Source organism: Gymnoscopelus braueri (genome assembly GCF_963280865.1).
Source record: "Gymnoscopelus braueri genome assembly, chromosome: 13".
Lineage (NCBI taxonomy): Eukaryota > Metazoa > Chordata > Actinopteri > Myctophiformes > Myctophidae > Gymnoscopelus > Gymnoscopelus braueri.
Window position 1 is genome coordinate 21,961,392 of NC_137615.1, and position 12,375 is coordinate 21,973,766.

Consider the following 12,375-nt stretch of genomic DNA (forward strand, 5'->3'; position numbering starts at 1 on the left):
TTTTTATTATGGTGATCCTATTTGATTCCAAGCTGAAACAAATGAGAGTGTGAGAGAGAGAAGGAATGGTATCACGTTGATGATAAATATGTATAGGCCTATTTATAGATGGCAAATTGGCAATCAATCTCTCACACTGTTCACATCCAGGTCCTACAAATAGAGATCATTGAATGAACTGTCCTAACCTCCTGTGAAAGCAACAAGGCACGTAGACTACACGTAAAAGGCTATTTGCAGCGTGGATAAGAAAACGAAATGATATTGCTTCAACTCTGAAGTCTGGATTTAACCACTTAAGCCCCAGCATCGGTATTGTGGGGAAAGCTTTTGCAGAAAATAGCCTATTGACAAGCTTACTGCTGTGACACGTTGTAAGCTTGTCGATCGGCTATTTTCTGCAAAAGCTTTCCCCACAATAACAGAAAACAGAAAATACACTAGCATAGAGCCCTGAGCCCTGAAGTGGTTAAACCGAGGGGCATCAGGGATCGTCTACTCTGTCGTCATACCAACCGACACCGTAAAGCCCTTCACACACTGCGCATGTCAGTAAATTGTGTGTTTACTAACGTCATATGAGACCTACTAACTAACTATTATGATTTTCAGACACCTGTATGTCACACACTTACTAAATGAGGCAGATTATGCTTTTTTCCCCTTCTTTTCCCCCCTTTTTTTAGAAGAACGAAATTTGGATCAAAAACGTTTTTGTAGCAGTGGCATACATCTTTTCGTCGAATCATTGTAACTACTCTAGTGTATATTTTTTGTTGTTGAAATGTTACATGTCAATAACAATCAAATAAGATAGGGCAAGAAAACGTAATATGATCCCTTTGTGGTTTGAGGAAAAGCTGACAGGTCCCCTTTAAACGTCACCTACACACACACACACACGCATAACGTAAACGTACGAAGACGGAACTGACTTCAGAGCCGTCCTCTGTTTTGAATTCATGCGTATGTGGTCGAATTCCTTCGTTCGCGAGTTCACCGCAATAATTCCGAATTATCCCTGGGCTCCACTGGCATAATGGCAGCCCTAGTAGCCCCTAATCCAGAGCAGGATTCGTCGCGGAGCAGCAGCGGCACCAGCACACCCAGCGCCCTCGCCGGAGACGGCGATGCGGAGGAGGCCGAGGACTTCACCTCCTCCGCCCACTGCTCGGAGCTGTCTCGCCGGCAGAACGAGCAGAGGAAGCAGGGCTTGTTCTGCGACGTGACGCTGGCCTTCAGCAGCGGGGCGGCCAGCGGGAACGTCCAGAGCTGTGAGTTCTCGGCCCACCGCTCCGTGCTGGCCGCGGCCACTGACTATTTCACACCTTTACTGTCAGGACAGTTTTCCGAGTCCCTCTCCGGGCGGGTTGAGATGAAAGAATGGAGCGCAGAACTGGGACCCGATCCAGAGACGGTGGAGAGCGTCATCCAGTATATGTATACTGGGGAGATACGCGTGAGCACCTGCAATGTGCATGAAGTGTTGGAACTAGCTGATAGGTATGTTTAACCTAGAATTGCGTGCATGTGCTTGTGCTATTAACTGATAAGAAATCCGATCCCAGCTAATCCCACAATGGCTGATCTGTTGACATTAGGGCTGTGGTTGATCATCATGGCATATATTTGAGTCTAACACTCACTGGTGTTGTTCTAATCAGTCAAACTTGAAGCATTATACACTACAGTTGATTGAACTCATTGATGCTTGGTTGGCAAAAGTCTTAACACATACATATGATATTTTATTTCTATTGACCATAGGTTCCTGCTGTTGCAGTTGAAGGACTTCTGTGGTGAGTTCCTGAAGAAGAAGCTGAGCCTGACCAACTGTGTGGCAGTGCACAGTCTAGCCCATATGTACACTCTGGACCAGCTGGCTCTTAGGGCTGCAGATATGATCCGCCGTAACTTCCACAAGGTCATTCAGGATGATGAGTTTTACACTCTGCCCTTTCACCTGGTGCGTGACTGGCTGTCCGATGCTGAGATCACAGTGGATTCTGAGGAGGTGCTATTTGAGGCTGTGGTGAAGTGGGTGCAGAAAAATGCGGAGGACCGAGGACGCTATTTTGAGGAGTTGTTCCGTCTCCTCAGGCTGCCCCAGATCAAGCCTACCTATCTGACCAGGGTGGTGAAGAGCGAGAGCCTGGTGGCAGCCAGTGAGGCTTGTCTCCGCCTGGTGTCTGAGGCCGTGGAGGGCCATGCTATCCGTTTTGAGAACCTCAAGTCAGCTGACATGGAGTTCTGGTCCTCTTACATGGCCTCATTCCAGCCTCGCTTCGGCCAGAACATGGACGTTATCATGGTGGTGGGTGGCGTGTCAGAGGGAGGGGACTACCTAAGTGAGTGTGTGGGCTATTTCATTTACGAAGACCGCTGGGTTAATCTGCCACACATCCACAACCACCTGGACGGCCATGCCATTGCCACCACAGAGTCTCATGTCTACGTTGCCGGCTCCATGGAGCCTGGCTTTGCTAAGACAGTGGAAAGGTACAACCCCAATCGCAATACCTGGGAGCAGGTGAGCAACTTGACCACACGTAAGCATTCCTTTGGACTCACCTGCATCAAGGATATCCTCTATAGCATTGGTGGCCATGGTAACTTCAGCCCAGGGTTCAAAGATGTGAGTGTGTATGAGCCTGATCAGGACAAATGGCACAACCTGGAATCTGCACCCAAGATCCTGCGGGATGTGAAGGCAGTGAGTGTGGAGGACCGCTATGTGTATGTCACGGCGCGCACACCTGTCGACACGGACAATGACGACGGACTGAAGACGGTGACCACCCGCTATGACACGGAAAGCCGCCAGTGGCAGGATGTTGACTCTCTGCCCCTGATCGACAACTATTGCATCTTCCAAATGGCCGTGGCCTCCACTAACTTCTACCACACAGCCTCCTGCTGCCCCAAGAGCTACACGGTGCGAGATGAGGTCGCCAAACAGAAGATCAATGCACGCATCTCTGACGAGATCTTGGAAAGCCTGCCGCCGGAGGTGACCAGCATCGAGGGCGCCGCCATCTGCCACTTTGACGAGGATGTCTTCGTTATTGGTGGCTGGAAGAACAGTGACGATGTGGACAAGCAGTACCGCAAGGAGGCGTACCGCTACTGCGCAGAGAGGAAGCGCTGGATGCTGCTGCCACCCATGCCGCAGCCTCGCTGCCGAGCCACCGCCTGCCACGTACGCATTCCATATCGCTTCCTATATGGCTGCCAGCGCTACCCCATGCCCCAGAATCTGGCTCGCCAGCGGGATCGCATGCAGCAGATGCAGCAGCTCCACCGGCGCACCCTCACTCTGCGCAGGCAGCTACAGTCCCAGATAGAGTGCTGAGTCCTACCACCCGGTCCCCTGTATCCCATACCTCCCTGTCCCCTGTATCCTAATCCTCATCCGGTCCCCTGTATCCGAATCCCATCCTATGTATACCATGCCTCCCTGTCTGTTTTATCCCATACGTTCCTGTCCCCTATACTCAATACCTCCCTGTCTTCTACGTTCTAATCCCATCCCCTATATCCCATACCTCCCTGTCCCCTGTATCCTAATTATATTTCCTGTATTCCCTACACCCTGGTCCTGAGTACTCCCAAGCTCTCTACCGTAATCATTGACCACTCTCTTTACATGCTTTAGCAGGCCCTGTGTTGCGCTTATATTGACCACATTCACATGGTGGCTTTTTTGTGAAATCCCACCCAGAGTACAATTTAAGGGCAAAATGGCAGCTGTGTGAATAGGGTCAATGTCATTGCTCTGTGCCATCAGCTTCCAAGCAGTTTCGTGTTAGCTGTTGATATGCCGAAGTCTGTGAGAAGTGTAGGCAGAGAGGTCTGCTGTGGGAGGACATTTCATCAGAATGTACACATGTGAATAAGAGTGTTGCCATGGCCATGGGGAGAATACCCTAAATATTGTCAGCAGAGATTAAGTTGATCTATTTGTACATATATAGTATATAGTTGTATATGTTATACATTTATATAGATATTTTAACATCCCTTTATTTTGTGCTTGTACAGGGGAAGCTATGTGAAGCTATGTGTATGTATTCACATTCCTGTATTCAAACCAACTAGCTTAAAGAAGTCACATTCCATTAGTGACACTGTGACAATCTCTTCTTGCAAATATCACATGGATCTTTTGGTCAGATATTATAATCATAAGGCTTTGCTATGCTGTTTATTGTAGTTTCTATCTTTGAATGGCCCTGCTTACAACCCAATAGCCGCCCTCAATACTTTAACATGAAGGAGAGGAGAAAGGATGTTATTCTTACGTTAGATTTATACTTTGTTTTGTCATGTCAGTGTTGCGCACTGAAAATAGCCGACCTGCTATTTCTGGCATGTAACTGTCATACAGAGGAGTATAAATTAAGCATTAGATTCCTGCTTTTTTTTACTGCAGCTTCCCTACAACGCTTTATGCAGAATATGAAATTATACTTTGCCTCTTGTTATTGCTTATGTAATGCCTAACACTCCACAATGATATTCCAAGTTTGTGATGATCTCTGAATGAGACAGATATTACCTCGCCAACACGTTAAAAAGAAAATCTAGCTTTTGCATCGTTCTTGCTTGGATCTTAAAATTATATCTACTGTGTATGTGTAACATTCCTTTTGTGCTCCAAACTTTGGTAGTGCATGAATCATTCCTGTTCATTCCTTTTTATGCACTTTGACAGACCTCTGTACATGTCTTTAAATTCAAGAATTTTTTATTAACTTCCATATCAGCAGAGCATATTGTGTGTGTGTATGGGGGGGGGGCTACTTTACGAAGCGAAAAAGCTTGATTTATGCACTTTTTGACATCTAATCCTATGTAATGTCTTATAAACCTGTAGGTATGAGTCAGTTGCCATTGTGTTTTACTTTGTTTTCTTACTACCCTTCAGACGAGGTGATTGTATTTAGGAAATGTATTCGTTTATCCAGCATCCAATCGATGTTGATCTTCTCTGATAAATGTCATGATATGACGTGTTTTGAAATGTGATGGTTTTCTTTACTGCAATCTCAACTGGGTGTTTATTAGAGATCCCACCATCTCCTTTCACTGTCCAAAGATGACCATAAATGAGGTGGAGGGGGGAAATATATTTGGATTTTGTTGTCTTTGTTTTTCTTGTTTAAACAAAAAAAAAAACCTAAACGGAATTCCATTGTGAATGTGTAGCAATGGTATTCCAGTATTCCAACAGTAAGGTCTGTCCATACAGCTTTTCTATTGCAGACATTTTTAGGGAAGTCAGAAATTATATTAATTTCCTCTTTTTGGCAGTCTTACACAGCACTGCAGTTATTAAATGGAATAAGCTATATATTTTGCATTGCATGTGACAGTCTGATAATTGTTTTTTTGGATGTTTTGAAATGCTATTGTCATAATTTGCAGTAAAACTTTGTATGAATAACATTTTGTATGATCTGTTTTTGTTGAAACTCAAATTAAAAAAAGATGAGACAACTTTTACATTAGTGGGGGGTAAAATCAATGTGTTTTGATTGCACATAGTGCAGTATGAAGTTAAAAAAAACAGACATTGATCTCTAGATGGGATAGCGGGTAGGAACCATGTATAGTGGCTTTGTGACGACGGAGAAAGTACAGTGTGTCCGTCCTCTCCAGCGCGTCATGTAATGCCAGTAGTTTAGCAGTCTTTGTAGTTCAAGTGTGTTCGTCTGCAAACGTGTAGCGTCGCGATCGATTAGAAACGTTGTAATAACATTACATTACGACTGAAAGAAAACAACCCTCCGAAAATGGTAAGACTTATTTATGTGTTTTTTATTGAATGGCAAAGGCCCTGGATGCACCACGCTAGCTTGTTTAGCTAACGAGTATCGATACGATTGTAACGTTTTTCCCTGCACGTTTTGATTGATTACTTTGTTAGTCAGAAATGTAAACAGCACGAGGTACAGTCAGACATTTAGGCTAAAGGGATAACACGTTAAAGTTGCATTGTACGTCTCGATGTAGCCATGGATCCAAGACGGTCATCTGTCATGACCGTCATGGATGAACTTCAACAAAGTGTTAGCACTTTCTCCCTTTTTGGCCCGTGCGTCTACATAAACGTTCAGATTTCAAATATAAGGTGCTTACCCCATGGCCATGGATGTTTCAATTATGTTCGGGCCCTCTGAAGTACCCGTACCTCCCGTATTGTTCAATAAAAAGCATTTTAATCCGATTGATGGCCATTTTCTCATAGAGTTATAACGTATCAGACTGCAATACACCTCCCAACTGATAGGGTCGCGTAGTTGAAAGTATGTGGAGAAAATACGGAGAAATGGCCACCGATCGGATTAAAATGCTTTTTATTGAACAATACGGATGATACGGGTTCTTCTGAGGGCCCGTACATAACGTAACATCCGTGGCCATGGGTTAAGCACCTTATATTTGAAATCTGAACGTTTATGTAGATGTACGGGCCAAAAGGGGAGAAAGTGCAAACACTATGTTGAAGTCCATCCATGACTGATCAGGGCTAGCCTCGATGTAGTACTTTTGTAGTACATTTTGTTCATATTGTGTGGTGTTGTCCCTAAAGGTTTCGGCAGGGCATCTCTAGTGGCTGACTTAAAAAGGAAACTTAACATTTGAAAGAGATGCCTACTGTGTTTATGCAAAACATTCCAATGTGACATCTCCTGCAATGGCACTTACATAACGCATGGCACCATGTCTGTGTGTTGTTGTCAGATTGCAGAGTTATCGAACGCATCGGTGCTCATGAGGGACCCTCAGAGGGTAGAGGACACCCTTAAAGCCATGCAGAAAGCGGGTTCCAACACCATACAGGTACATGGTCTAATGCTGTGATTCTCAATCTTTGGGTTGGGGTCCCCACATGATTTTTGGGATGTCCCCAGATGACAGTAAAGTGACAATTTTAGGACTTTTAACACACTTTAAAAAAAAAAAGAAAATAAATAAAATTAAAAGAAAGGCCATTACTGCATCAAAAGTAATCAACAGCAAGCTATACTATAAAAAACAAATTGTCAAATAAGAAAGAGGCAAAAATTGTGAAGGTAGCTTATCTACAGCCTCGTATTGTGAGGCGTTCTGAGCTTGTAGATAGGCTAGTTTCACAATATTTATCTGCGGAACCGAGTCAAACTAAATGTAATGCCTCAACTAAAATCTGTTTATTTTGGGGGGGGGGGTCCCTAGTTCAAATATGATTATTTTGGGGGGTCCCCAGTTCGATTATGTTTATTTTGGGGGGTCGCGGCCTGAAAAGGTTGAGAAGCACTGGCTAATGCTGTGATTCTCAACCTTTTTTCATGGACCCCAGTCCAGTTTGATATGCATTCGGCCATAGACCCCCATTGGATATGATTTTTTTTAATCTCTGGGACCCCAATCTACGCTGTGAATTCCTAAGTGTTAATTTAACGCTGAGTTATAGACCTGTAAGCGTCCATTTGGTTTATCAATCATTTAGCTCTCAAGGACTCTCAAGGACCCCTGGTGGTCGCTGGACCCCACGCTGAGAACCACTGGTCCAACAAGCTTTTATAGTGATATTTCCCTTGGCAATACTGCGCCTGCAGAACACTGACAATGTCCTAATTCATGTGATTTATGTTTGTCCAAAGGTGATCGCAGATTTTGACATGACCCTCACAAGATTTGCACATAATGGCAAGCGGTGTCCTACCTGTTATAGTAAGTTGTAAATGTCATTTTACAATGAATAGTTGAATTACATTCAAATGTAATATTTTATACATATTAAATATTAATTATTTTTATTTGTGATTTTGATGTTTCTTGTGTGTTTTACTTTCAGACATTCTGGATAACAGCAAACTTATCAGTGAAGAATGCAAAGAAAAGGTACTTTGGTTCTGGAGAACTGCTCATCTGAGCAACTTCACATTTTACACTGATTAGATGAACGGTTTATGAGATATGTGTAGGACAGACAGACAGACAGACATATACATAGATATTCCTGGAATTTCCTGAAACCAACCGTGCAGAAGTCTCTAGACGGGTGCTACACCAGAATGTTGAATTTATAGATAGATGTTAGTTTGAAGAGTCTGGGTTGGAAGATCAGTGTAATCAAAGGTCACGGTCCATAACCCTGCTTATGATAAAATGGTGCCAGGAAACCTCATCCGCAAGATGATCAGTGAGTTTCCTCACTGATGCTAATTGGGGTAAACATTGCTGTGTCTCCTCTAGATGCATAATAGCCAGTCACAGTATTGTCCATTCTCCCTCAGTTGAAGGTGCTGCTCAACACATACTACCCCATAGAGATAGACTCGTCTCGGTCGATAGAGGAGAAGCTGCCCCTTATGGGGGAGTGGTGAGTTGGATGGACTGACACCTCTGTGCAAGCCTTTGTATTGCCTTGATTGTATCCTTCAGCTTCCCTTCAACTTGGATGCTGTCTGCTTTGCATCTCACAGGTGGACGAGAGCCCATGAGCTTTTGGTGCAACAGAAGATTAAGAAAGACTTGCTGGCCACGGTGGTCAGAGAATCTGATGCCATGCTGAGGTAAGGGCACCTGGGTCTGTTGACGCTTGAGATCCTACAGTCACAATGATGTTCAGATTTTTAAGAGTTTGTAAAAGCAAATAAAGATCCCAAAAGTATATATATTATCATCTTTTTTTCCTCTTTTGTTTTACAACTGTATCTGTTTTCAAATGTTTTAGATACCACAGACAACCCCCCAACCTCCCCAAATAAACCCCAACAAAAGACAATATACAAAACAAACAAACAATCGAAGTAGGAAAAGAACCCTCAAAAGGAATAGAATCAAACAAAGAAGAACAAGAACAAACAAAAAATACAAAAAAGAAATAAAACAATAAATGTGGAAACTGTACTAAGGGTCTTCCGTAGCTGTCCCTTAACGTACATAAGAAACGGCTGCCAAGACCTATAAAATGTATCAACCTCTTAGAGTGTATTTAATTTTTTCCAGCCTCATAAACTACATAACATCGCTGATTCATGGTGAATGAAATGGAGGGGTACCTCCTTCCATTTCATAAGTATCAGGCAAGAAGGGTGCAAAAAGCCAAGAAATCATATTGAAGTTTAGTCAAAGAATAAAGACTTAAGGCCGAGGTACTCCAAAGAGTGCTATAACGGGACAAGGGTCCAAGATTATATCAAGGACCCCCGGAAGAGCCTCAAATACCTTGGTCCAATTGTGACAGCATAGAGCAGCTCCAAAAACGTGTGCACCTAGGAGGCTGGGGACAACCGCCAGCCGCTACATGACGGATCTATGTCTTGGAATCTTTTGGACAATCTTTCTTTAGACCAGTGTGTCAGATGTAGTATCTTACATTGTAGAAGCCCATGTTAAGCACGTTTTATAATGTCCTCCCAGACCTCATCTGTCACTATTATCATTATCCTCATTTTTAACCCCAGTGATGATGACTTATTTCCACAGGGAGGGCTACCAGATCTTCTTTGACCACCTGCATGAGCACAGCATCCCACTTCTTATCTTCTCTGCTGGAATAGGAGATGTCCTAGAGGAGGTGATTCGACAGGAAGGAGTCTTCCACCCCAACGTCAAAGTCTTCTCCAACTACATGGACTTTGATGAGACGGTAAGTTTTGAGTCAGTGAGATGATGGTAAATGGTGTGCTGTATGTGTAATGTTTCACACATTCCTAACCTCCATGGACCCCTCCAGGGCATGTTGAAGGCTTTCAAAGGAGAGCTGATCCACATCTACAACAAGAGGGAAGGTGCTCTTCTCAACTCCGGCCATTTCCAGGAGCTGCGAGCGCGCCCCAACGTGCTGTTACTGGGAGACTCTCTTGGAGATCTGACCATGGCTGACGGCGTTCAGGATATGGAGAACATCCTCAAGATCGGCTTCCTCAATGACAAGGTTCATACATCGACTGATTCATCAGCAATGGCAGTCGTATGACCACTTTCAACCTGGCATCCCTATTTTGGTCATTTCATTATAGCGAAGGTTAATGTCCTAAAATAGTTGATATAGCCGAAGTACAAGCTCACAATGCGTGACATTACATGTTGTGAGCTTGCAGTACAGTGAAGTATAAATAATGCTTAACTCATATAGTGCCAATGACGTCTTTTGACGGCCGTTTTCTGTGTGCCATTAGTGCCAATGACGTCTTTTGACGTCACCTAAAAAATAACAAATTTTCAAAATATTTTTTTTTTGGTTATTTTTTTTCCTTTTTAATCTCAAAGGAACTAGGAGAAAACGATTTTCAAAAAGTAAATTTTCCATCCACTTCAATGTTAAAATTTAAACAGAGAAATGTTTTTCTCCGTTTGATCCATAATGCCTTTGGCATATGGATCAACAAGCTTGAAATAAGCCTGGCAGTGAATTTAAGAAGTGTCTTTGATTGGCATGCATTGCAAATCATGAAAAAAAATGTGATAAGCGCGTGTACTTCTTGCACAGGCTACCTTTCACATTAATCTAACTTATTTAGATGTAACAGACTATACATTTTGAGGGTCATGTTTACATTTAACTTGAGCCATAGTCCTGACTACCCATGATCTTACAGAAAATTCAGAAATATACTAAAGTTGTAACTGACTGTGAATTGTTTGTTGAAAAATGCAGTGACATGTAGTTTATTTTTCTCCTGTTTGTATTGAACTCAGGTGGAGGAGCGGAAGCAGTCTTATCTGAACTCCTATGACATTGTCTTGGTGAAGGATGAGACCTTGGACGTTGCCAACTCCATACTGCTCTACCTCACTGGCAATAAGTGAACTTAGAATATGGTTCATCTCACTGGCGCAGCAGTATTGGACAATCCAGTGCCACAAGAGGAAGGTGTCATCCAGTAGGAAGGCCCTGCTCAGAAAGTGCCAGTTGACAAGATTTCTCAGAACAAACAAAGACTGGTTCTTTTTTATATTTGCCAATTTAGTAAAGCTACACAGTTGTGTGAATGCACTTGGGTTTTCCGAAAATCTCATTTTACCACTTTCTGAAGCCAAACAGCCCTACAGAACATTTGGTTCTTCTAGTCATTATCCATTGCGTGTCCACTCATGTTCATAAATATGTGGGGAGAAGCCAAATGTTACTGATGAGAAGCACGTCTTGCAAATGTACAGAATGTACTGTAACAAATACATGTGGTTGTAGGTATTTGGGTTTATTTTTGCAAAGGAAGGGAGATTTTTGACATGCAATGCCCATTGTCTCGTTCTCTGATTCTATGTATTCTGTATGATTATACTCTATCATACAGCAGTCGCTACCGAAAATAACAGGTTTTTGGCAAGTGATGCCATGAGTATAACTTACTCTTTACATGTGACACTATGTGTATGTCACGGCGCGCACACCTGTCGACACGGACAATGACGACGGACTGAAGACGGTGACCACCCGCTATGACACGGAAAGCCGCCAGTGGCAGGATGTTGACTCTCTGCCCCTGATCAACAACTATTGCATCTTCCAAATGGCCGTGGCCTCCACTAACTTCTACCACACAGCCTCCTGCTGCCCCAAGAGCTACACAGTGCGAGATGAGGTCGCCAAACAGAAGATCAATGCACGTATCTCTGACGAGATCTTGGAAAGCCTGCCGCCGGAGGTGACCAGCATCGAGGGCGCCGCCATCTGCCACTTTGACGAGGATGTCTTCGTTATTGGTGGCTGGAAGAACAGTGACGATGTGGACAAGCAGTACCGCAAGGAGGCGTACCGCTACTGCGCAGAGAGGAAGCGCTGGATGCTGCTGCCACCCATGCCGCAGCCTCGCTGCCGAGCCACCGCCTGCCACGTACGCATTCCATATCGCTTCCTATATGGCTGCCAGCGCTACCCCATGCCCCAGAATCTGGATCGCCAGCGGGATCGCATGCAGCAGATGCAGCAGCTCCACCGGCGCACCCTCACTCTGCGCAGGCAGCTACAGTCCCAGATAGAGTGCTGAGTCCTACCACCCGGTCCCCTGTATCCCATACCTCCCTGTCCCCTGTATCCTAATCCTCATCCGGTCCCCTGTATCCGAATCCCATCCTATGTATACCATGCCTCCCTGTCTGTTTTATCCCATACGTTCCTGTCCCCTATACTCAATACCTCCCTGTCTTCTACGTTCTAATCCCATCCCCTATATCCCATACCTCCCTGTCCCCTGTATCCTAATTATATTTCCTGTATTCCCTACACCCTGGTCCTGAGTACTCCCAAGCTCTCTACCGTCATCATTGACCACTCTCTTTACATGCTTTAGCAGGCCCTGTGTTGCGCTTATATTGACCACATTCACATGGTGGCTTTTTTGTGAAATCCCACCCAGAGTACAATTTAAGGGCAAA

The 12,375-nt window shown here is 44.1% G+C and overlaps 2 protein-coding genes across 2 annotated transcripts; both read left to right on the forward strand.

Moving 5' to 3' along the window:
• Positions 1 to 915: 915 nt before the first annotated feature.
• On the forward strand, positions 916 to 5,456 carry LOC308097877 (kelch-like protein 11). Its single transcript, XM_080445975.1, has 2 exons — positions 916 to 1,503; positions 1,768 to 5,456. Exons 1-2 carry the CDS (start codon positions 1,040 to 1,042, stop codon positions 3,350 to 3,352), a joined length of 2,049 nt encoding a protein of 682 aa, XP_080302101.1. The 5' UTR covers positions 916 to 1,039; the 3' UTR covers positions 3,353 to 5,456.
• Positions 5,457 to 5,654: 198 nt separating this feature from the next.
• LOC308097880 (7-methylguanosine phosphate-specific 5'-nucleotidase-like) lies at positions 5,655 to 10,834 on the forward strand. The gene is made up of 9 exons (XM_080445979.1): positions 5,655 to 5,798; positions 6,748 to 6,846; positions 7,650 to 7,719; positions 7,844 to 7,890; positions 8,286 to 8,371; positions 8,475 to 8,564; positions 9,481 to 9,643; positions 9,731 to 9,931; positions 10,696 to 10,834. The coding sequence occupies exons 1-9, from the start codon at positions 5,796 to 5,798 to the stop codon at positions 10,804 to 10,806; spliced, it is 870 nt and encodes a 289-aa protein (XP_080302105.1). The 5' UTR covers positions 5,655 to 5,795; the 3' UTR covers positions 10,807 to 10,834.
• Positions 10,835 to 12,375: the final 1,541 nt, after the last annotated feature.

Coding starts and splice junctions, on each gene's coding strand:
- LOC308097877 (XM_080445975.1), top strand. CDS start 1,040: ATGGCAGCCCTAGTAGCCCCTAATCCAGAGCAGGATTCGTCGCGGAGC. Junction 1,504..1,767: donor GTGTTGGAACTAGCTGATAG/GTATGTTTAACC, acceptor TATTGACCATAG/GTTCCTGCTGTTGCAGTTGA.
- LOC308097880 (XM_080445979.1), top strand. Junction 7,891..8,285: donor GTGAAGAATGCAAAGAAAAG/GTACTTTGGTTC, acceptor ATTCTCCCTCAG/TTGAAGGTGCTGCTCAACAC. Junction 9,644..9,730: donor ACATGGACTTTGATGAGACG/GTAAGTTTTGAG, acceptor GGACCCCTCCAG/GGCATGTTGAAGGCTTTCAA.